The sequence below is a fragment of the Elaeis guineensis genome, chromosome 4 (genome assembly GCF_000442705.2).
Source record: "Elaeis guineensis isolate ETL-2024a chromosome 4, EG11, whole genome shotgun sequence".
NCBI classification, from domain to species: Eukaryota; Viridiplantae; Streptophyta; class Magnoliopsida; order Arecales; family Arecaceae; genus Elaeis; species Elaeis guineensis.
Window position 1 is genome coordinate 51,731,258 of NC_025996.2, and position 26,864 is coordinate 51,758,121.

The 26,864-nt window shown below is 33.9% G+C and overlaps 1 protein-coding gene across 1 annotated transcript; it reads right to left on the reverse strand.

The window, feature by feature from the left end:
- Positions 1-11,098: 11,098 nt before the first annotated feature.
- Positions 11,099-12,912, reverse strand: LOC105032713 (CBS domain-containing protein CBSX5). The gene is given in 3 exon segments (XM_010907235.4): positions 11,099-12,187; positions 12,520-12,742; positions 12,745-12,912. Coding segments are annotated over 3 exon segments (1,143 nt in total). The 5' UTR covers positions 12,842-12,912; the 3' UTR covers positions 11,099-11,364.
- Between the last annotated feature and the right edge of the window lie 13,952 nt (positions 12,913-26,864).

A 26,864-nucleotide genomic window follows, 5' to 3' on the forward strand; every position in this document is an offset into this window, starting at 1 on the left:
CACAGCATACAGTGTTAGCTAGAATCAAGGAATGATAATTGTTATATATTTGAATGATATTTACTTAGTCTAATATTCTCTCTTAGAATCAATTACAATCTTATCAGTCTGATCATGTGGAGAAGATTTCTCCTCTAACAGGTGTAATATAATTTTTCAAAAGGACAAGCTACCAAAGGTCTCTAAGATGCTATTGTTTTATGGGTATTCAAAAAACTGGGAAAAAAAAAATGATTGTTTGGTTATTTTCCATGAAACCTATTTTGATAAAATTGATAAATCAGAAAATCTAAAAGAAAATGACTTCATGGAAAACAGGTTGCTGTGTGCCTGTGTCTTTTCAAAAGCCTGTTATACATGGATTTCCTTGTGGAGAACTACTTTTGCCAAACTCACAGGCAAACCAAGCAGTTCATTGTATCCCTCCAAAGATCTTCCTCTGCCCTAATAACTCTGATTATGCTCGTAGTTAGCGCTCAGGCTAGGTGACCAAAGATCCTAATTTCTATGTCATAGATTGAGCGAAGAGGGGGTACATTAAGGCCTCTAGCAACAAGCTTAGCAAACAGAGGGAGGTCCACTGGTACTAAAGTTGGTAGATCAAGGTTCTTCCTCTTGCTATTCCTTTTCCTCCTCTACGTCCTCCTTGCTCCTTCATCCTTCTCTTCACGTTTCTTCTGGTCTTAAGCAGGAGAAGTGGGTTAGTGAAATTTGATGAATAAAGAAAAGAAATATATTTTTCTTGAACGGGGTATATGGGCCTAGCTAGCTAAACCATAGTTGACCCGGAGTCCCATCACCACACAAAAATTATGGGACGGACAAAGCAAACAGGTTCACAACACTACTCTTGATCCACAATCACTCTACTGTCTCTAATTCTTACCAAGCGTTGATAAGCCTGTGCATGCTACTTTCCCACCCACATTGACATGGCTTCCATCTCCGCCTCCTGGATTTGGATGGTATCTTTCGTGTAGAACAATGATCGATCATCTTGATGATGGTGATTGTTGGATTACGCTCGCATAGATCTCTCCAAACACACCAAAATCTTGCATTCATCTGCATGCACAGATCTGGAAGTGACCGTTGTATGATCTAAGTATGGAATTATGCCAAGGAAGGAAGGTGAATCTTTCTTTCGCCAAAAATATATACAACCACTGTCCCTACCTTCCAAGCATATCTACATGAAGAGGGCCTAGCAAGTGCCCTGCCATACCTTTGCTCAATTTAAATGGTTTCTTCTGCCTCTGCTTAAAGGTACATATTCCCATGATGTTCACAAGCAAGGTATGCTCCTCTGGATTTAAGTCTACCATGGAGCCCCGTCTATCCATGCCCTGGGGTGTATATTGAGCTTGCTTCATTCTCTCTCATGCTTTCTGGTACCAATCATGGAGTTGAAGAAGTTGAGCTCGATTCACTCGCTCACATTATGACAAACCAACTACGCAACAGGAAAATTATTAAATGTATTAGGAGAAATTGATTTAAGAAGTTGTGGATATAGTGTTGGAGTTCTAGGTGATTAGAGCATGAAAAATCAGATCAAGTTAGTTTAACCTCGCGGAAGCATATATGAAAAACTATTTTTCATATGTATAGCATGCAAATCTAAACCAGATATCACCTACGGATCTATTTAACATGTTGAAATAGATTTTATAGTAGATCTAAAATCAAAAATCAGAGAAGGAGATCGATTACCTAAATCGCTATCCTTCTTCTTATTCGGATCGGATCCAGCGAATGCCCGAGGTTTCTGTCGAAGCCGCACACATGCCCGCCTCTGTTGGTATCCACACGGAGTAAATCGCTCATTGAAACTCCAAACCTTTAGAGTGCGAGCTTCTTTGCAGCCTCGTTCTTCATCTTGGATCTGGATCTTCTTCTAGAACTCGACAACACGAATCGGGTTCGCGCAGATCTGACAGGATCTTTTCAGGATACTAAGAAAAGAAAAATGAAACCTTTTCTTCTTCTCTTTCTCTCTCTCTAAGCTGTCTCTAGATGAGATCTAATATAAGGAAGAGGTGGGGCGTGAAGATGAATCTAATCTGAGGAAGAGGTGGGGCATGAAGATGGAAGAAGGAGGGGGTGTTGAGAAGGAGGTTGCGGCAAGGGAGTCTCACGGATGATAATATCATGCACGCCCTTCTCCCCTTCATTTATTTTGTCACACAAAACAAACCCAAATACCCCAAACCAGATAAGAACTAATCCTATCTAAACTCAATTCAAATTAGAATTCAAATAGGATTGGTTCTTGTCCAAAGAGAAAGGGGAGGCACCAACTTGTGACTCCTCATTCTTCACGCCCACAAAAGAAAAAGTGCAGCATTTTCAGCACCCCTCCCACTTCTTAGTCAGCTAAATTAGAGAGAGAATCCCAAAAAATTAAGGGCTTAGGTAGTCCATTTCAATTTAGTTTCAAATTAGGTTTAACTCGAATCCAATTCGAACCCAATTCGAATCAAATTCAAAAAGACTGTCAATTCTAATATAATAAGATTGAAATCCAAGTCCAACATATATAATTAAACCTAATTAGCCTTAAATTAATTCAAGTTCAATTAAATTAAATCTAATTTAAATTAATTAAGACTTGATTTATTATTTAATTAGGTCCAATTGTATTACAACACTTACGGTTAAGTCTCTTATGCTAACAATTAGCAGTTTCTAAATTTATAAGTTTTATAAATTGATCCAAATCATCAATCGAATTGATAATTTGATTATGATCCAAGCTGTTAATCAGGTCAAGCTCCTTTTATGTATGATCCCTCAAATTTTATTCTGTCTGATAGTGAGACATACCATGATCTCCATTACAATATCATCGAAACTCTTTTTGATGGGCTGAAACAATTCCAACTCAACCCAACAAGGATCGTTGATCTGAAAATAATCCTAATGAGTTCTCACAATCCACCAATGATATCTAGCAGCATGTAGTGGTAATCCAATAGAATAAAAAAATCTAAACTTCAGGTATAGTTACCATGTGATCAAGTTCTTCTATCGAGAGTCCCGACAGGATGCAGATCATGAAAACTCATCAAATACTAAGCATCCGTCATATGTCAGACTTAATTAGCTTAAGTCTAATCATGAATCCCATAAAAATTTCTTTCCATTATCACGTTGCTGTGGCCACAGACTTAAGAACTTAGCTTCTTAGGTCGTATAGGACTACTCCTCAACTACTAAGATCGATAGATCCCCTATAAGTGCACATTCTACTCCTACAGTGAACCTACTGCAGCCAAAGAATACCATAAGATTCTGAATAGATAGAGACTATGTTTATGTATTATTAAACTATAGCAACTCCACTGTGAGCAGTCGAGATACCGCAGGTCTGAGAACTACTCACACAACTATTGCATTGAGATAGTCACTGATGAGTGAGTAGATATTCATGTAATTTTTCATTTTGATCACGCTCAGTACCATTGTTCTCTAATAATCACTTACACTCTCGCTCCAATATCCCTACACTGTAGACTCGAGACTTGTCTATTTAAAAAAAAATGATCTATGCACCGATCTTGATGGATCAATCACTGTCTTCGTGATGATCCAATGATTGAAAGTATTTCAGGAGTTAATCTATATTGACACATGTCTCAAATTCTCAACTTTGAGAATATATGTCATTATCCATTAACTCCTTGGATGATTCACAAACACATTATACATGAATAGATAAGAAAAATATCTATTTTATTAATTTTAATAAATCAAGTATAAAAATTTATCCTGAAATAATACAATGTGTCAACTAATAATTGACTTTTAGGTCATACATCTAACATATAGTTCTTATTAATGGAATCCCTGGGCAACCAGTACCCAAAAATGGTAATCTATCCATGATGATGATGCTGAAACTTGTATGGTACTAAGTATAGATCCAAATTAACAAATGTTGAAAGCCTAGGAGGTGAATTATGAATTCAATGTAAAATGATGCTTGAGGGGTGATGATCAGATCCAATACTAGTCAGGTTAAAAATTTGTCAATTGAATCCGAGGTGTGTATTAAATAGGTCAAAAATTCCAATATAAATTGAACATGTTTATTAAACAAATAACCACACCCAACTTGTATAACCCATTTATTGAACATGTTGAATCAAGTTAAATGGGTTAAAGAAGTTAAGCAAATTTTTAATGGGTTAACAAGCTTTAAACAAGTTAAACAGATTAAGCAACTTAGGTTATATAGCATGAAAATGGGTTAAGTAGGTTTTAAGTGAGTTAAACATGTCTTAGCAAGATAAATAGGTCAAAGCATGATCTAGCCCAATTATTAAATAGGTTAAATGGTTGAAAAGTCAAAGGTCTAGATAATATAAATATAAATCTACCTTCTTAATAAATTGGCATGACTTAGTCCAATTATTAAATGGGTTTAACAAGTCAAAGGTCTAAATTTGACCTTGACATATTTAATTAACATTTTAGGAGGGTAAACCCATTAATGACCCAAACCAGTTCTACTAAACTTGAATGTACGTGTCAAGTTGATATGTTGGATTTATCATGCCCCAAATCTAAGACATAATATGGCTATCCTATCGGGGGAGACCTTTCACGATAGAACAAAACGTATATTCATAATTAGTATACAAATTCATCTCAAATAAATATAACATAAAGATCTGAATCCATCATTCTTTAAATAATTAAATAAATACTAGTTCAAAGTGACTAAATCTAAATTTAAATATCAAACCTCATACTCAAATTTATAAAATCACTAACTACAAATTTTAGTCAATTAAAAACTTAAAATTCTGCTATAAAATCATCTTGCTAGCATGAACTTAAAGCTCAAATATTTTTCATCCCCGATGATCATATTCTTCAGAAAAAAAAAATATAAGAGATATAACTACACCAGCTTAGTAAGTATAAAGCTTACACTACCGAATCAAATCAAATATAATTTTTTTCATGAATAATGCATCATCTAGAAAAATAATAAATATTACAAAATGAAGCATTCATAGTGTAATATGAAAAGACAATTCATAAAGTCAATCATGCATGTAGTAATCATGAATATCTCATAAATATGGTTGCAAATAAAATCATAAGTCATTCTTGACCATGCATTCTTATTATAGTCTAAAATATTACTCATGGATATTCATGCTACGGTCACTTTATATTCATAATAGGGTTATCATTGTAGTTGACAAGATATCATAATTTGTATTCATTACCAATTTTATATATATTGGCAGAGATTTATTTGTTGATTGACCCTCCTTTCATGAGACTGTCAAGCTATCTGATAATTTTTAAAATTTTTATATCTTTTTCTTAAAATATAGATATAAATAGATAAAAAAATGCTAAATGGTATGATAAGATTCATACTTCACAAACATATCTTTTTCATCAAAAAAAATTTATAGAGCAATAAATCATAAATTCCTTATCACATATATCAATTCTTATTTTAAGAAAAATATGATTTTATTAATAATAGTTCATATGCATTAAAAAAATTATAATTTAAAAATCAATAAGCATGTAAGATTACTTAAAGTTCGAGAATTAGTAAGAAATGTAAGGTCTATTTACCTCATCCACTTAGACCTTTAATTTTGCTAGGCGAATTTACTAATCCTATTTAAAATATTAAAAATAATTAATTTCTATCTGATGAATTGATAGAATTAAATAATAAATATAGGAGACTATTGACTAGATGGTCGGTCCAATAAACAACTTGGACACCAAATGATTTAGGATCTCCCTACCAGAGGCCAACTCAGATTCCTAAAATAGAAAAATAGGACTCGATATTGGATTCTTAACTCTTCTAGAGAGAGAAAGAGGAAGAAGAGAGAGAAAAAATAAAAGAGAGAAGAAGAGAGAGTCTTCATCTCTCCTGAAAGAAGAAACCATGATCAGGATCATCAGGGTCATGCTAGAGGGCCTAGCTGATAGTCGATGGTAATGGATAGCCAACGTGATGATCAGCTGAGAAGAACATGAGAAATAGCTCAAAAAAGCAGGGGATTGAGCCATTTTCTTAGTTTTTTTTTTTAATCATTGGCCGTTCACTAGCAGCCATAACATCTAAAATTTGGTAGGGAGGTTGGGAAACCAACCCAAGGTGTGGCATCAAGGGACAGCGACACCCATGGTCTGAAAAGCGGAAAAAAGCTCAGCCAAAATAGGGGATAAAACAAAGAACTCTTTTTTAGTGATTTTCCAACAAAACCAATGGCCAACAGCAATACCCAAGGCCGTGGAAAGAAGAAGAAGGGAGAGAGGAGGTGAGATTGGGGCTCTATCTCAACTCTAGCTGCATCTCCAACTTTGATTTTTAGTGAACACAAAGCTAGAGATATCAGCAACAATAAGAAGAAAGGAAGAAGAAAATAAGAGAAGAGGATAGGCTACTTATGATGGAGGTCCCTAGAAGAGGAGGAGTTCCTTTTATAGAGGAGCCCTACGGTCTAGACAGATGGAGGTCCCTAGAAGAGGGAGGAGTTCCTTTTATAGAGGAGCCCTAGGGTCTAGGCCTGGGACTCCAATTCTTCTTAGAAAAACTAGAGGGAAAGAAGACTCCTTCCACGAGTCTTCTTTCCTTCCTTCCCATAGGTCCAACCAAGTTGGGACAAATCTCAGTCGAAATAGTCAAATGGATTAGGCCTGCATTGGGCGTTCATAGGATCGTAGATTGTCAACCTTAAACTCGAGTGTTTGGAGGTGGTTGAAAATTTATGTAATGATGCAAATGAGTCAAGTCAAACTGGGTCATGAGTAAATCCAATCTAATCTAGTTTCTTGATTGGATCCTAATGTTAAACCTAAATCCAACCCAATAGAAAATTGGGCCGGATCCACGATCAAAAATTTTGATCTAAAGGGTCATTCGAATCAGATCAGGTCCATGTATAACCTGATCCTAACCCAACAAATCTGGATCTAGATTGGGTCCAGATCAACCATAGCCAACTACATTTTTAATTATTACATAACCAACTACTATTACAACGTAAAATACATAATAAATAATATTACTCTTAAAATAAATTAAGATATAAAAGTATTTTTAAATTCATCTTTATGTTAAAGATATTGTTCATATAAATCTTAAATCACAACTTAGATGCTCAAATAGGTTTGGGACCTAATGGTATTCCAAAAGTTCGGATCGAATCAGATTTAAATTCAGTAAATTAAGTTCCAAAACAAAAATAGAAGGGGTCTAATTTAGAACCAGTTCGACCTCATGAGCTCTTTAAAATAGATTAGATCGGATCTAAGTGGTTTAGGCTGGATCGATCACAGGGTAGTCCGACCCATTTATAGCCTTAAATTTATGAAAGCATACTGGTTGACTGAATATCTTGAGATAAAATATTTTTTAAGTATGGCCATAAGAGCTGAGGTAGGCATGATAGAATATTTAAAGAGGTATCAGCTAGTGCATTTGATAATTTTTTTACAGGTTGGTAACATGGCAAGGTTTTTGTCCTGGCCTCACTCAAATTTTAGTCGATTTCTCTCATTCTAGTTCTCCAAAAAAAAAAAAAAAAAAAAAAAAAAAGAAAGGAGTAAACGAAGAATGAGAACAGATATTTAAATCAAATAAAAATATTCTTTTTGGTTAGGCTTTGAATTACAACTCATATAGGTTGAGGGCTAACTCTAACTCAACCAACCTATGTATATCCTAACCCTAGCTAAACCTAAATTGGCCTTGGGTCAGAATACCCAAAACTCAATTCCATCTTAACTAAAATTTAATTGGATTAGTATAGTTCCAAGTAGGGTTAGGTTGGGCCACCTAAATTTGAGATTAGATTAAGCCGAATAAGAGGAAATATCGAAAACATTTTTGTTAGATCAAGTATAATTTACAACTTATCAGGATAAATTATATGATATGCACATAATATATATGAAGCGTTAATATTATTTGTCTGTCTATCTATTTTTTTAGTGGTTGGGTTTGGTTTGGATTCCATGAGGGTTCAGTATGGACTAGATTTAAGCTTAATTTAGCCCTACTTGAAAACCTTATGATCCTGAATTTTTTCAAACCATGACCAAACCTTACCAAATGAACAGCTAAGGTTGGTTGCGTTTGGGTTGAGCCAAAACTACTTGCAACCGTAGGTTGGCTATGGAGCTCAGGCCATGTTGCCATATAACCTTGCAACGCAGAGCCCAATACATTTTGAGAAGAGGAATGCTGGGGCAAAGTCACACGTGCACATCAGGCTGGCATACGTAGGCCCCATTTTCTCGATTTCACGTGAGAGAAGTAAATTTATTTTAAAAAAAAATCTTGCCCTCAGATTTCCCATCTTGACGTCCCCCGTGGCCGTTGCCGCTGCCAACACCATCCTCTTTGTCTAAACTCTTACTCTGTATTTAATTGGGATCATAAAAAATGAATAAGTAAGATTGAAAAAATAGATGATTTTATCTATCATTTATTCAAAAAATTATAAAAAAATAGATAAAAAAAATTTACTCATCCATCTGAACACTAATTTACATTTTTTTAAATTGAAAGGATGAAGAATGATGGATAGAGTATTGAAATTAGATTTCTGTATTGACAAAGTATCTCTCATTAATTTTTTGACAAAACTATAATATTTTTTATTTTTCATTCATATTATTTATATATATTTTATATATACTTTAATCAAATATTATTAAAATTTATTAGTAATTATTTTAATTTTAATATATAATTTTTATAATTATAATTAAATAATTAAAATTATCTTCTATTTCTCTATTTATTCTACTATTTTTTAATTAACTATTTATATAATATTAATGACTATTTAACTAAATTATAAATTAATTATTATTTATATAATTAGTTCATTAATAATTAATTTATAAATCAAGTATTAAATTAAATATTTATATATTTTTTTATAATTATGGATTGTAAAGATTATAAATTTGTATATTATTTATTTTTTAATATAAATAAATATTATAAATTAATAAAAATAATATTTTGATCAAATAGTAGTTTAATAAAAATATTATATAAATATTATCCATCTTTTCTTTCATTCTTTATATACCAAATAAAGAAGAGAATCATTTCTATCTATCCTTTCATGTCTCACCGAATATATACGAGGATAGATTGAAAATCCATGCATCTTTTTTTATCCATCCTTCCTTCAATATCAATTCTTTTTCAATTCATCCTTCAATCCATCCTTCATGTCAAATAGGGGGTTAATAGCTTGTTTTTTTTTTTGGGAGAGAGCTCCTGATTCAGAAGGAACAAGAAGAGGGGAGAAGAGCTTTTCATTTTTTAATTTTTTTCTCTATCATGAGATAAGGCTAGCATGGGTCGAGTTCGATCGGATTAAGAAAAAAATTCATTCGATCAATCCAATCGGATTAAAAAAAATTCAACCTGCTGCCGATCATTTATCATGTATAAATCGTTTGAAATCGAAATGAACGGTTTGTAGTACATTCGGATGAGGTATGTCGTTTAGGCTTCAATAATGATTAATATTGATTTTAAGTCTAATATTGACCCACTTAAATTTATTTATTTTTTTCTTATCAATTTAATATAAAAAATATTTAAATCTTATAAGTTACAAATTTTAGACTTATTTTTAAATTTTTATAAAATAAAATAATAAATAAAAAAATTATTTATTTGAAAGTAACTACATTGAAAGCTTTCATTTTAAAATTATCTCAAATTGATGTGCTTCCACCAATAATTTAATATTAATATTTCTATAAATTTAAATAGACGATGAGATAATTTTTAAAATAAAATATTAAAATCTAAATAACATTGTCACAAAATAAAAATGAGTTTGTAAAAAACTATAATGAGATTCGAATTTAAATAGATTAAAAATATAAAAATTAATATTAATTATAAATAATTAATTTTTTATAAATTTTAATTTGATTTTATTTAATTAATATTTTTTAATCAATCAAAATCGATATTTATTATGTTAGATTGGACGGGTGTCTTTGATTTCAGCCCCATGAGATGAGATGGAGAAAATAGGGCATTTTCTCATATCCCAACACCCATGCCAGCTTGGCGTCTATTTAAAAGCCGTGTACTTTTGTGCCCGTTGTTGGGAAACGACTAGTCAAAACTATTTTATTAGTGGATGTGGCCAAGGTGAGGATGAGAGGCTGCATACTTCTTGTCATCGGCAACCACCCGTGAGCGGTGACTAACTTTCCAACCGTGTCTATTCAGACCGCTGTCCCCAGACGCCCATGGTCTTAGTAGCACTGCAACAATAAGCCTTGCCCTTGCATGATGACGAGGGACACCTCATCATAGAAGGGAGCCATTGGCTTGATGAAGCCTCAAGGTGCCCATTAAGGTTTTTGACATGCAATCCCGACATGAAATGCTACATTATTATGGTGGAGTGGGATCCTTCAATATGGGAACGTGAATCAAAGAAATGAGGAAAGGCTTCTCAAATTTCAATTCCATATTATTTGTGGTACTGAGGTTTTTACTGTCTCCCCAAATCTATCATATGGATGATCAACTTGCAGATGGGCTGCTTCCCGTCCTCAAGAATTTTTGACCGTGCCAAGTAATTTCTTAATGATATAGATCTTCAAAATTTAATATATGTATGTATGTATATATATATATATATATTTAAATAAAAGAGGCTACTCCCAATCTTTTAATATATATATATATAAAGATGGACCTCCCCTACACAAGACAAAATGTACTATTTATAAAATCAAAATTTTTATATATATGTGGACAAAAGAGATGTAATTGTATGTATGCATGGCCGTATTCTTACGGTTAGGATTGAATTCATTCATTGCATATTCATCTTAATGTTGGCCACTCCTATTGGTGGTGTACATGGCCACGTTGATGCATGTTATAATCTAATTAAAATAGGGATAAATATCGATTATTCTGTACTGTATGCACGAGTATGGTTCAGCACTGCGCCAATCACCGGGAGATCCATGGAATATCATATTTCTCTTCCAGATCCCCTGCCACCAAGGAATAAAAATAAAAAAATATATATATAAAACCAATACTTCATTTCACAACCGAATAAACGGACTGCAATGAATTCCAAGACCATCAATAAATTATTACAATAAAATCAGAAGAAGATGGGTGAGTCCCACCCAATCGATCGATACAGCGAAAATGAGAATCCCAGGAGCAGAAAAGTCCAAGCCTTAACAAAGACTAAACAAAATCAACCTCTCGAAACCGAGAGGACAGAAAATATTACACAATAATACAAACACAAAACCAATCAAAAGAAGCAGGTCTTCCGTTTCTATTTTTTTCTTTCCCATCTAAAACCCCTGGGGACGCTCCAACTGCTCCCGGAAAACCTTGAGAACGTCCGCAAAGGTGACGATCCCCAAAAGGCTATAATCCTCTTCGTCAACCACCCACACGTAGTTTACTCGGTGCGCCAGCGCCTGCACCATCACCGCCACCAGCGAGCTCTCCGAGTAGCACACGATCGCCTCCTCCGAGCTCCTCTGCATCCCCATCGATCTCACCCTCCTCAGCTTCCTCCCAGCTGACTCCTCGTCCTCCGACGATGAGGAGGATAAGGGAGAGAAGAGCTCCTCCTCCATCAGCTCCAGCATCCCCTTGAAGCCTTTCTCCCTCAGCCCGGCCTTGATCGCTCGGACGGTGGCCTCCGGTGGCGAGCCACAGTAGTCGATGTAGGCCATGAGGTCCCCGACGGAAAGCATGACGAGGGCGGCCGCCACCGTCTCGTCGCAGGCGGCGAGGGTGGAGGGGGAGATCTCGCCGACCAGCTTGCCGTCGTCGGTGATGACTGCGACGGAGGTCTGGTCGGCGAGAGCGCGGCGGATGAGGGGGAGGGCGTTGAGGGCGGCGTCATCGTACTGGATGGCGAGGACGTTGGAGCGGACGAGGCCGAGGGAGGATACGGAATGGGCGGCGATGGGGGCGAAATGGGCGATGGAGTTGAAGAAATAGCGGACGAAATCCTCCTGCGTCAGCCAACAGAATTCCGCCCCTCCGCCACCGCCGCCGCCGCCGCCGGCGGAGTGGTGGTGGAGCTTCCTCCGGCCACCGGAGCGGATGGGGACCACCAGGCACGAAGCCCCGTCGAGGATCACATCCAGCGCTTCTAATACACTGCAAATTCCCCCAAAAGAAAATCGAATTTTGTACTGATCAAAATAAAAAAAATATATAAATTCTCACAAGAAACTTATTTTATCATCCGGTACGGTGCCGAATTAAATCTCAGTCCGATTTTTGTCCCTTCTTAAAGGAAAGGAAATATTAGGGAGAAATTTAATAGAGGAACCATCGAGATCTGATAGATTTTAAATAAACAAGCAAGAAAGATCTGGCAATTGTTCGAACAAATTAATCAAACCTTTCAAGAAGTGAAGCACGAAACCATCAAGATTAACAGATTATTGTCTATTTCTAAGATCCGGAAGGAGGGAGGGAGGGGATACCTCGAATGGGGCTCGACCCGGCGGACGAGGGCGGCGTCCTTTGAAAGAAGGTCGGAGACGGGCTTCTTGAGAGCGTCGACAGGAGAATCTAGGTTCTCGTCGACGCAGAGGAAGCAGAGGATGTCCACCACGCAGAGCTTCCCGGCGATTACCTTCCTTTCCGGCGAGGACCGGTCGGCGGCAGATACGCCGAGGCAGGTGTCTCCTCCCTTCTTCAGGGCGAGAGCGCGTCGCCGGCGGTGGCGGAGAGCGGCAGCGATTTCAGCGCCGGCTTCCCGATGCAAAGGTCGGACACCTCATGAGACCGCAAGCTCACTGCCATACACTCACGAGAAGACGCCAGAAACCTCAAGAAAAACGGAAGGGGAGAAGAAGGTCGGTGGAGAAAGAAGAGGTCGGGGTTGCGGGCAATTTATAGGGAAGGTGGGAAACTTGGGAAACGGGTGAGGTGGCCTTGCGGTTGAGTCAGCAAATTTATCGCCTTGAGAAGTTAAACTGGCATCTCTCCTACCAAAAAAAAAAAAAAAAAATTCTAGCCTCCTGATAAACGGTGTCCGGTTGCGGTGGGCGCCGCTACGGTGTTGCTGCGTCTTCCGGGCGAACTCCAAATTTCGCCAGCTCCCTAGCCTCCAGTAGCACGGCAATCAAAGCATTGAACCAATGGACACCTAACTCATGAGTGGTCCAAGAAGACTGAAATTTTTTTTGGTAGAAAAAGACTATGATTTTTTTTTGATGGGAAGAGACTGTGAAATTTTTCGTTGGATCAATTCAAGCATTAAGCAAAATAATAAATACGCATGTATTATATTTTTTTATCTATTTTTATACATATTGTTTCATGATTAGACTTGTCGGCTAATTTAGTGATGAATTTGATGCAGCTAATAATTCCCCAGACCACTAAGGAGTTCTAATGAACATTGGTTGCATTCATTTTAATTTTGTTTCATGATTATGCCTTTTTGTTTTCAAAAAAAAAAAAAGATGGTATTGAAAAATAATGGTTACCTATTAATTTCACAAGATAAAATTTATAGAAAGCAAATAAATAAATTTTTTCATCAAAATAATTTATTTTAAATTTTATCAAAATCCATTTTGGTAATATTTTTAATTTTGAATTGTTTTCTAATATACATATAATCATACAAGTACCTGTACAATACATAAATGCTTTGGAGACTTTTATGTGACATGTAGTGGCTTAAATATGTGATTGCTTTTCGGCCTTACAATAGGTTGAGGAGATGTGATAAGAACCAAGCAATAGAAGGCTTCTTGTGAAGTTTTAGTTTAGGAGTAACTTTAAATTTTTCTTTAATCTCCATGTTTTATGGATTAAGGGTGATTGGTAAAATAGTTTTCTAATATTTTTAATAATTGGCCATGGCCATGGAAAGCATTTTGTAGTAGGACAATGGCTCCTAGATAAGCTAATTAAATTCACACTATCAAAATATAAATAGTATATTTATAATAATTTTGTCAAAACTATAAGTTAGATGAGTCTTGATGTATTAGTAAACTAGATCAATGTTAGGTATAATGGAAATGATTTGAAATTCAAGTTCAAACAATTATGTCCTTGTAGAAGCCGTCTTTCGAAATTATATGCACCATATTGATCTTGAGAGGGCAACTCATCTAATGAGGCATTTTGCCTACTATAACCACAAAACTTAGGTATATATAACAACACCTCAAGTTAGGTTTCTGACATGTAATACCTTTACAGTTTGGCATTAATTGTACTTGGACTATGAAAGCTTGGTGTGAGTTAAGCTAAGGCCTTTTCGGTAAAACACATGATAATCAATAAAATATAAACATTCTCATTGGGTTGTGATAAATTTGATGTGGTATCATCATTGCAACAAAGTTTTTTTCGTTAGACATATTTACCATGAAATGATTGATATGGTGGGTTGGATGGTTTCCTTCACTTCTCCAAACTCTGAAAGTATATATATATACAGTGACGAATCTAAAAATTTTATTTTGTAAAATCAATATAATAAAAAAATAAAAAATTATAAAATAATAATAATAAAATATTATTTTTAAAAATAATAAAATATATTAAAAAATAATAATATATAATATTTTAAATATTTTTATAATAAAATATTATAAAAGAGTACCATAGTAAAAGCTTAGATATTATTAAAAATTAAAATTACAATGACTAACCAAAAATTATTCTAACCATATATATTTGATATGAGAAAAAAAAGGAGAAGATAAAGAAAAAACCAAAAGAGTGTGATAAAAAAAGCTAAAAAAGATATACCTAATTCAGATTGAGAAAAGAAACGAGAAGAACATATAATTTTTTTTTGCATCTCAATTGATTTGGATAAAAATAAATAAATCAATGTGGAGTTTAAATGTAAAGGGTGTGATCCATAGGGATCATGGATTGGGGTGAGATATTAAAAAATAAATAGAAAAGTCATGAATAAAAAAAAAAAGAATGAGAGAGAGGGAGAGAGATCAAAGTGCAATGAGAAAGAGAGGTGAGATATGTGAGTCATGAAAAAGAGAGAATATAGATCATAATTATTTTTTTTATCTTTTGATGTAGTATTTTTAGGATATAAAAAATAAATTGATGTAGAGTTTAAATATAAAAAATGAACAAATAAGGTTGGGGTGGAATATTAAAAGATAAATAAAGAAGTAATTAATAAAAAAGAAAAAGAAAAAGAAAGAGAGGGGAGGACATAAGAGTCATTAAAGAGAGAGAATATAAGTCATAATTACTCTTTTAATCTTTTGATGTGATCTTTTTTATCCTTTATTTCATTAAAACTTTGCATAAGATATGGGATCAATTCATAAAATTAATGGGATCAAATTTGACTTTTTTAATAATATATATAACTAATATTTTTTTATATTTTTTATGAAATTAATTGACCCCACATTTAATAACCTGCATCCGCCACTATATATATATATATATATATATATGGATCAATACATCGATTATCTTGTTGCTATGATTTATTGTTTAATTTTGTTGGATATATTTATACTACAATAATATGATTGGTTCATATCTATCAAGTAAACTCTATGCTGAATTTAGATAAACTTATTTTTCTTTTCTTAATAGATGAAACATTTTATTTCTTAAATTTTAATTTGGATCTACTAATTTGAACTTCTCTTAATCCTTTTCTTCCCTAGCTTATGTACTAAGATGTATGGTGCATATAGGGGAGAAGAGAGAATAGAATTAGTGAGTAATTTTTATAGGATTTGAATTTGAATAAACAAAGGATAGATTCTAATTTATTTCTAAGTTTTGTTTCAAAAAGTAACCTATTTTGATTCGAAAAGAAGGAAAAAGCACGTAGTAGTTAACATGGAAATTAATGTTTTTTAATATAAATATAAGAGAAATTTTTGATAAACATGATCGACTAAATGAAGAAGAAATACTTTGATTTCAAAACTGATATTTTTGTATGTAGCATAGGTTGCTAGGTGTCTATTAGTTAAATTTTAATATACTGATGAGAACATATTAGATAAAGTTTCTTATGCTTATGTTTTGATAAACCTGGATGAAGAATTTCGTGTCAAACAATTTATACCGAAATAAACTACTGACAACATTTAAAAAAAAAAAATATATATATATATATATATATATATATATATATATATATATATATATATATATATATATATATATATAGTGTTAGGTACGAAGGAAAATATTTTTGAGATCTGGAATCATTCACGAGTATCAATGAATATACAAAAAACGATTTAAAATAGGCGCAAATGTCAAGGTCATGTGGTACACGTGTGAACACCAACTTTTATGCTACTTTCCACCAAAACTTTGACTTACCACTGGCATTAATTGACGAAGCTTTGTATGCATGGCTCCTATTCTCCAAAACCTGCTAAAAATCTTTTATCTTGTGCCCATGAACCCTCATCACCCAAATTTTCTAAGAACGCTATGATAAAAATACTAGCATCCGTGTTTGCAGCGAAACCACATAAAAAGAAAATTAACTCCACTTGGCCATGACAAGTGGACTTAATCTAATACTGAGCACGCTAAGCATTATTCATGTTTAAAATGATCAGAGCTATCTCAAATATTGCAGTTTACTTTGGCTCTCCCTCAAGATGTGATCAGAGAGAATACATGCCGTCCGATGTATCAGAAAATGGCCAAGAAAAATGATGATTACTTAATATACTTTTATATATAAGATTGTTTGCCTATTTACTTTTTTAGTATTTAGTTTTGTTAGGAGGGGCTAAGAGCACATGGTCCTAGTACCTTCATACTAGGATCATATGGTAATTAACAAATGAATCATCCTGTTGTTGGATTTATATATATGTGTGTGTATATCCATCGTGTTGTCATGGACAATTAGACAATACATAAATTAATTATAGGTTTTATACACTGGCTTATCCCATACTTTTCAAAATCCAGATGCATAAGGAGATGAATGGGAAACACACACCGCTGTACTACACAATTGCCTCCATTTGCGTATATGATCCCCCTAGAGGAAATGACCCATGAAGTTGTTTGATGACATGTGAAATCAGCACAATTTTACGAAAATAAAAAAGAAAAAAAAAATGTTCAAGGGGTGCATATTGGTCTTATTGTCACTTATGTTCGCAACTACACACTTTCACAAATCGAGGTAATTAAGTTTAGAAATTTTGTTGAAAAATGGTTTAGAAAGTATCTCTAACAATTTTTAGATAATCCGTACACTTTATCTTCTTGATGGTTGCTTTGAGCTATGCATTAAAGCCTTCTAATTAGTTGCATAAATCAAATTACTAATTCAGTACATATAGTTGGTAGAAATATAACTTGCAAATTTGCCATAGGTTTGATCATGGTAACTGTTGCAAGTGCACGAGACTGGATACAAAGATAGTTGAAGTCTATATAGATGACACTTGTAGATCCACCAACATGTGGCATCTAAACATGTATTCAACCATGCATCAACTAATGACCCAAGACCTAATAGATTAGCAAGGACAGCACGGGTGGCACGAATGGAGTTTATATAAAGCACAACATGTTTTAATTTCTTCCAATATCTGAATTCTACTTTAATGTACATAAGATCTTTAGTCTCAGAAAGCACATAACCAAAATGCAAAGCCCATAATGATACTCCATAGTATCATTTAATTCAAAAGGTATTGTTTCCACCGGATAATATGATTTGTAAAGATAACTAGTTTTATATTCAGAATCATATTTTTGAGATATGCTTATATACATATATGTATGCATGATATTGTATGTATTTAACTAGCGTTGTATCTATATATGTTTAATGTACATGTAAATTAAATACGTTATTTAGTTTTTTCTCTTTTTAATAATTACAATGATAGTAGCAGAGCCAACTTTTGGGATCAAAGAATACAAGTTCCCACCAGAACCAAATTAAGAGACATCTTACTTAAAAAAATTTAAAAATCACCACATAATTAATTATGACATAAAGATTTAGAATGCACTTGGTTCGTGATTAGAATCAGAATTAGAATAGCCATATCTTTCAACACATTTGGTTTGTATTGAAATCGGGTAGGAATAAAGTTTGAATACTAGTGAAGAATAGAGGTTGAATTTGGAGGGATTGGGCATTCTATTCTTTTAGAATTAGAATGGGAATGCGACTCTCAGCAATCAAATGGTTAGAATAAAATCACTTCTTTTTATTTTCGTTTTAGAATCCAACTCCCATCAACCAAACGTACTCCTATTAATTTTCCACACTTTGATACAGCTTGAATCCTTTACATCATGTTTACTCTTTCCCATGTCTCGAGAATCATGCCTTCCAAACCTAAAACATGAAGCCCTTTTCTATCATTTTTTTCCTCAACAACCCTTTTCTTTTTTTCATGAAAATCATAGACAAGCATCATACATGTAAACCACCAAACAATGATACGTAAACTGGTTTCACTTGGATTTGGATCAAAATGATCTCGTGCAGGGTAAAACCAGATGTGGCCGGAATTCAGCCAAGTTCACAATGGATTGAGATAAGGCAGAGCATAAAGCAAAAGGCAAAAAGAAGTGGGTCTTATCTCTGGAGCTAACGGATAGGTACATGGGAACACGATAAGCAGAGGGGGTACGGGTTTATCTCATCAAGCTTGTCCCGTTGCGACATGTCATGTGGCTTATAGATAAACATCTTGCTCTTTGGAAAAGTACGGTCCGAGACAGAATCAAGTGGCCCATGTGAAACACCGATCACTATTTTGGACGCTAGCTGGCCGGATCTGCTGGCGATAATTTTTGGCTAATTATTGAAGTTAAGGCTAATGCTACAATGACCTTGGACCCTGTCATCATATGAAAAATTATACATTATATCCCACACCAGTCATGCATGTAGCTAATAACAATTATTTATTCCTATAAGCTCTATTTGTCAAGTATTTATCCTAGTGCACCACTCTAGAACTAAGAACTGCGATTGTCTATGTACGGCCACATGCTGCATATAGTGCAGGATATAATTTTTCATCATCAAACTGTGATGCTTTGATTGAACGATACTTGCTTGTGTTTAGTTTTGTTTTTAGAAATACAAGATTTAAGGATAAAAAAAAATATTTGATGCATCTACTGAAGATGACATCTGTGCAGGCTACAACTATTTTAGCAGATAGTAATGCGCTTCTTTAATTAGAGGGCCAAATGGAGCGTAACGTGTTTTTGAGTTGAAAAACAATTTGGGGCTGTGACATGGGCAGAAGTTAATGTCAACTTCCAGCTCGGACATAGAATAAGATAATCAATGATGTTGGGTTATATATGCTACATTTTATTGTATATGTTGTCTATTATGCATCCAGCTGTATGATTTTTAAAATAATTGAATAGCTGAAATTCTTATAGGCAAGCCGATCACACCAGCCATGCATAGCTCATGCTCTTTTAATAACAAGCGCTATTGAGCTTGCTTGATCAAGTTTGTAAAACTTTAGTCATCAATGAGCGCAGCAATGACATGTTCGAGCAATGACATGCAATTTTCACCAACACCACCAGGGAGCCTGTTGTTAGTTTGAAAATCCTCATACTCTCGCTTGCTAGTTGGCTCCCATGACTTGAACTATATATCGACCGCTAAACTATAATTTATTATGTTTTGTACAGCCCCATCTAGCATGATCATTCAGCACAAACTACCCAATCATATAAGTTAGAAAGGGAGATTAAAGATTCAATTAGGGAGGAGAAATTTTTTTTTTTTCAATATGCTCAACTCAAACCTCGTAAAAAAAAAAAAAAGTAGAAGTAGAAAAGAATTTTGAATTAAAGTAGGCTTAAGTCTTTTTGTTTTTTCAATTGATTGATCTTTCTAGATACTCACATGACCAAAGTGGTCAACATTAAGTCTGGTGATCCACCTGAATCAGAGTGCCCCTTGTTTAAGAGATTTAACTCTAATTAAATCGAAATTGAAGATGGAAAAATGAGTGTCTCCCATTATACAGTTGAACTATTTAGTTTTGCTTAGAGATAATTTTTAGCCTTAGATGATAGATTTTGAATTTTAGATATAGAAAATAGCTTTGTTATAAGAGTTACTGATGCTTGTACTGAAAGTATTGTCAATCGAAAGATGATCTCAATGAGTTGGATAATTTTCTCCTTAAATTGTGTGAGATGTGCCTTCATCTTATCTTCAATCTAACCACCATACTTGCCTTTATCCTTCAATACACTTCAAGCACGGATAGCCATTTTCCTAATTGCTTGTATTGCTTGTGTGTTTAGACCATAAATTAAGACTCTCATGGATGTAGAAGATCGATGTTCTGATACCAACTTAATCTGATTGGAAAAAAGAAAATTTTTTTTTTTTAATTTACTTAACTTAAATCTTGCAAAAAAAGGTAGAAGAAGAAAGAATTTTGAGAAGTATCGCTCAAGTGAGAATTGATCATCTCAGTTACTCATAGTGACTAATATGTTCCATATCGAATTTAATGAACATCTTGGATACTCGTAATGACCAAAGTAATTCACATTGAATCTTATTTTTAGTGACTAAAATAGACCATAATGAATTTGATAATGTTTTTGAATATTTGTAATAGCCAAAATGGTCTACATCGAGTTTGGTGGTCCATTTGGACCGTTTAAAAAGCAAAATGCAATCACCATTATAGTTCATTAAGAAAGACCAACCATCTTCAGAAATCCTAATCTCATATACACGAACCAACATGCTATGGGACTTGATCTAGATAAATGTCTACCATCAATCTAAACTGGATCAAACCTCTAGCCCATTTATATATGACTTTTTTTTTCTTGAGAGAAAGATAATTACCTTAAATAGTAATTTAAGAGTTTGATTGAATAAAAAAAAATTCTTGATGGTTTTTGCAACCCTCATTTCTCTCTCTCTCTCTCCCCGCCTCCTCTAGTCCTCCCTCCTCCTTTCGACCTTTTGCCACTTGGCTATGGGTGGCATGGTCCTAATAAAAGAAAGGTGGTTTGTTTTGTCATGTTCATCATTGCTTCTCCAAGGATACCATACTTTCTTTTTTTTCCCATTAAGTATTTTTTTTTGTCACCCTCGTTGTTGCTTCTCTTAAGATACCTTTTTTTTCCTTTTTTTTCTAAAGCAAAAAGCCATGAGATTTTATTACCTTAATGGGGCAATGTTCATTCCATGTACTAATAGTGGCATGCTGATCTAATGGGCTAGCACCTTTGCACTTCTAGTTGTAATTTCTAATGTGATCATTACTATGATTTAAGAGATTTGATATTGAATTTGTTGCTATAAGAAAAGGAGTAGTGTTCTCTTACATTATTTTCAGGAGAAATTATATGCTACACCATGTGCGCCGCATCGGTGGTGCACCATCAAAATAATTTGAGAAGAGCTGATAGGGATGGTAATATGAGGCTAGCGTATGATGAGTAGGTTCTACAAAAATAAGATGAGATGATTGGCATGGTGTACTATCATGTAGTGCACATAGTATGGGGTATGACTTCTTTATTAATTTTAAAGGTTCAAATACTCTTCGATTTATTCATGAACAAAAGACAGCTGCTTGTTTGATCATGGTCATCCATGATTGATGCAATGATTATGACTGGATGGACCCCATGTAGTCATTATCTCATATATTATGTGGGGTTCATCAAATCATGACTATGATGACAATCATAAATAGCGGTAATTGAGCAACCAGCCTTTTTAATTCATGTGCAAACAAGAAAGGATTTGAACTCTTATTTCAATTCTAAGGCTAATTCAAGTCACCAACATAAGCTTTCACGGTTTTATTCTAGGAGAGAAAACTAGTTTGATATATTAATTTGTGCATGCTATGTGATTTTTGAAAATGATTTCCCATCTTTTGGTTGAAGAAAGGATCAACATTTCAAATGGAGCTGTCAAGTAAAATTATTGTTTAGTAAATAGTCCAGTATTTATTTATTTATTTATTTAGGTACCAAAATGGGTCATAGTCCTAGTATTATAATCATTTAGAATTATGTTGATCATCATATTATGCAGGGCACTAGCTACACTCATTATCCTTGGAGGTTCTCTCATTCAGGTTCTTAGAAGGTTTTGTTACTTTATCTTGACCAATATTTCTACCTCTTTTATTATTATAATCTATGAAAGAGTAGGCAACAATAATGACATGAATGTTTTAGTTTGCAGTACAAAATGGAGTACATAAATAGCCACTACAACAAAAGAGACTATTAGTGATAAAAAAAATTTGATCAATAAAAATATATTGTTGGTAACGAAAACTAGCTTTCATTACACTATCAAAATTAGTAATTTTTTTTACAAAAAATATTATTTTTCTCATAAAATTATATCATCAAATATCTGACGTCAATTTCCATCATATAGAGAAATTTTTTTTATGATGATATTTATTATATTTTAATGAAATTTAGCATCACCAACGATTCGTACATTTTGTGATGAAAAAAATGTGGATCACTAAATGTCTATACGTCTAGAGATTTGAACTTCATGTCATTTGTTCTTATTTCATTTTTCAAAATTAGAATTTATTTGTAATGACTTCTTGTGATAAAAATAATAACATCACTAAATATCTGTCACCAATTTTCATTATGTAGAGAAATTTTATTTTGTGATGATATTTACTTTATCATGATAAAATTTTGCTTCACAAACATCTAAGTGCTATATTAGAAGCCATCTGAATCTTAAAATTTATGTTTAGACTTGAGCTATGTGCAGACCATCATGCTGCTGCTAGAACACTTTTGCATCCACTGCTTTTCATTTTTCCTTTTTTTTATAAATACATGGAGACTTCTTTAAGTTAAGCAAAGGTGGACTTTGACTTGTAGAATAGGAGAAACCCTAACCTCCAATGCCTTAAAGGCACCAGAAAATGGTTATGCAGTGCAGGTTACATCTAGGAACAAAAGGTTATATAGAATAGGCTAGGTTTGGATGTTCAAGCTAGACTTTGTGAAAATCAAAAGAATAATGATAAACAAGTAGCTGCGGACATGCAATGAAGCCATGCATTGTAGAATTATCAATGGATGGGATAGGCAAGACATAGGGTGTTAAAAAGGAAGGCCTCGAAGGTAAAAGCCCACATGGAAGACCAATGAACTTTTAACATATGTCTGAATCCATCAAGTGTACAGCTTCCTATGATAAATCTTATGATGTTGCAACCTCATCATCATCTTCAATATGTTGGGAAGTTAAGGTGCGTAGAAAGATACTTCATGAAGTAAAATCCAAACCAAATATATCTCGTATAAACACCAAAAGTGAGAAAACACTACTATTTGATATTTTATCAAAGAAAATAAGTTTAGTAGCCATTGCAAATCAATGAGCTATACAACTTTTCTTATCTCTCTTTTTTCTTTTCTTTTCTTTTTGTATAACTAAAATTAAGTAAACTCAACTTATTTGGATCTTCAAATGATGTGAGTAAATTCCTAACGAGAAAAATTAGCTAATTCCTTATAAAAAATATAAATAATCTAAATAATATATAAAATCTAGATCTAAGATATAAAAACATCACAATAATTATATAAGCACATGTATGCATAACATGGAAGCAAACTACTTTCCTAAAAAATAACTGTAGCTAGGAACGCCATCAAAATCGACCCAATTCATCTGAAAACCCAGCCAAATTATCGAATTGGCTCACCAATGTGTAACCTAGCTATATCTTTCACTCTGATAGTGGATCAAAGCAAACGTTACATAGATCAGACCCTTGTCAGAATAGGAAACAGAGACCATCCTGTGCCAATATGGGCTGATCGATATGTTCTAACCTACCATCCTGCTTGAAGTGATGTAACGTGAGCTTCATCTAGTGGCCGGCTCTTCTTGTATCTTTTGCACCGTACTCTTCACCGTTCCTGTCTCCAAGTCCAAGATTATCCATTGAAAGAAAACAAAACGAAAAAGAAAGGGTGATGCGAGCCGTGTACTTGGCCGTGTTACGGCTGCATGGATCCCACAAGAAGTGCAATGCCTCACGGCTCCTGCGTTGGTGGTCCGCACGTAAAATGACGCTGTCCGGAAGGCGGCAAAACACTTGCATGGGAGACGTGACAAGCTGAAACCTGACAGTGTACGTCAGGGTCGGTTTGAGTTGGATGGAGAAGGCTATGTGTTAATCATACATGCAAACTTCCGTGTATATAAGTGGAACAACCTTGGCATCAGCAGATGGTGTACTACAAGTATGATATTCTCCAAGTTCGCTCAGGACGGCTGATCATGATCGAATTTTGTGGCCCGTCTTCTTCGAAGGTTTTGTTTTTTTGTGATGGAAGTCCGACCCGAAATCTACCAAGAACAGGAACAAACTTAAGTGCTTTGAATCATATCGATTCAGGTGCAGTTATGATGATTGTTGAAAATTTGGATCCAGGTTAAAAATTAGTTTCAAAGTTATCCTTTTTAACACATTTTGAGGGATGCAAATCTGGTGGCAGGCTAAGCAGCCGCCAGGGAAAGATATTATGGTGATATTTTGGACTTGATTAGCGTAGCAGTAGGGTCTGTATAATTGGAGGCATATGTTGTTGGGGTCATTTTCTTGGCGTCCAGAAGATTATCAAGAAACAACGTGTGATCGAGATGAGCATCAATATATTGGGTAATTGATTTTAAGTGGAGAAAAATTATAAATACAAAAAAAATCTTTGAACATAATGTGTTTCTTTGCTTTCTTTTTCTTAATAATTATCACTATTTGTTTTAGGGTGTTTTTCTTTTTTTGTTTATATTTATCAAAAGTTTCATTTTTGGCCTCCAATAGTAGGTGCCAGTTTGCTTTCTGAAAATATCATATTTTTTCACTTTGCTTTTGAAAAGTAAATGATAGTTTTGGTTTTTCAATTTATTTGACAAAAGGTTTTTTTAGTCTAAATAGTACCTAGAGGTGGTGGGGTCATGTTATTATAGACTTCACCATATTATATTTGGATCGGACTAAAAATACTAACTCATTGCCAATCATTGTCAAGAAAACTAAGCCATTTATTTTATATGGACCCACATAATTAGCTAGTATATTTAAGGCTTTACTTGTTAGGTATATACCTTAGAAAATGAAAATGAATATATTCAAGATGAGGTGACCTAAGGTTGGGCATCCAAATGAAGTAAATCAAGTAGTAGTTGAAATAAATTGGAGAAAAAAAAGATACATATTTAACAAGATATCTATTTTCTTTTTTTCAGGTTTTTTATTTTTATTTTTTATTTTTTTTATTACTAATGGCCTTTCCAATCACCAAAATCAGCCTTATGTAAGACTGGATGAAGATTACAGTGACTTATTTATAATTAAGTTGGACTTGAGTAAGCCCATTTTGACGCAATTATAAATGCCCTCATCCAAGCCCATTTATCAGATACAAATTTGGATTAGAAAATTGCGAGCCCCGGTAGTACTCAAAAATACTTTCGTGCAATATGATTTTACTATCAAAGAAATATCCTCACCAGATTCTTTTGGCATGGAACTTTGATAAAATATTGAATAATACCATGATATGGCACAAGTTTTTCTTGTTGGTATGTGAGCCCAATAATTTTTTGTTGATGGCCTTTTGGAGAGGTCACCGTAGCATCAAGTTCATCACTCAATCCAATAGATTGAAACCTAGGCATAAGAGGGGAAAAAACTTCGTTACAATGGTGATACCGTATCAAATTTATTACAATTCAATGAGAATATTTTTATTGTATCTATTGTCATATATTTCATCGATTTTCATAATGATATCCATATTATCCCACTGATTCTTAATTTTTAATTGGATTATTACAAATTTGACGTGGTGTCACTGTCGCAACGAAAATCTTCTCTATGTCTAACCATCTAAAGAAACGTATGGATCCCGTATTAGATTATGTCCTGGTTGTATCTTTACTTTATGTTTATTTTCTGATGTTCCTATTGGGATTTCATAGTTGTAAGTCATATTGTGACTGGGATTTGTAGCTCTTTTATGTCAGTAATTTGAGCTTCATAGTTGTAAGTCATATTGTGACTGGGATTTGTAGCTCTTTTATGTCAGTAATTTGAGCTTCATAGTCGTAAGTCATATTGTGACTAGGATTTGTAGCTCTTTTATGTCAGTAATTTGAGCTTCGCCTCCTGATTATTATCGGTAAAAAAAAAAAAAAAGAATGTACGAAGATCCTCCATGTATTACATATAAAAGGATGGGTATAAATTGCATCCGACCAATTTTAGATGGATTTTTTTTAAAATAATATTTTTTTTAGTAAAATATTTTGAAGATATGGTCGATCGGAAACTATTTTCAAATCTATCGTTGGGATGCTTTTATCATGGGTTCAACCCACGATTTTAAGTCCATGTGGATAATTTCGTAGGTTCAACCCATGAATTTCGGTGTTGAGGGGGCAACCCGGATTTGATCTGAAAATAGAGATTGAACTCATGATTTTAAAGTCATAAACTCAACCCATGATTCATATTTTTAAATTCGTGGATTCAACCCATGATTCAAAACTAAATCAGCCCGCCCATCTACGTTTTTAAATTCGTGGGTTGAACTCATATTTTTAAATTCATGGGTTCAACCCACGACTCAAAACTAAATTAGCATGCCGCCTATATTTTTAAATTTGTGGGTTGGACTCATGTTTTTAAATTCATGGGTTCAACCCATATTTTATGTTGAAGGCGAGATGATCGTTGAAAATTTGTGAGTTGAACTTGTATCTTTACTTTGAAATTTGATTGTTGGAGACCATTGG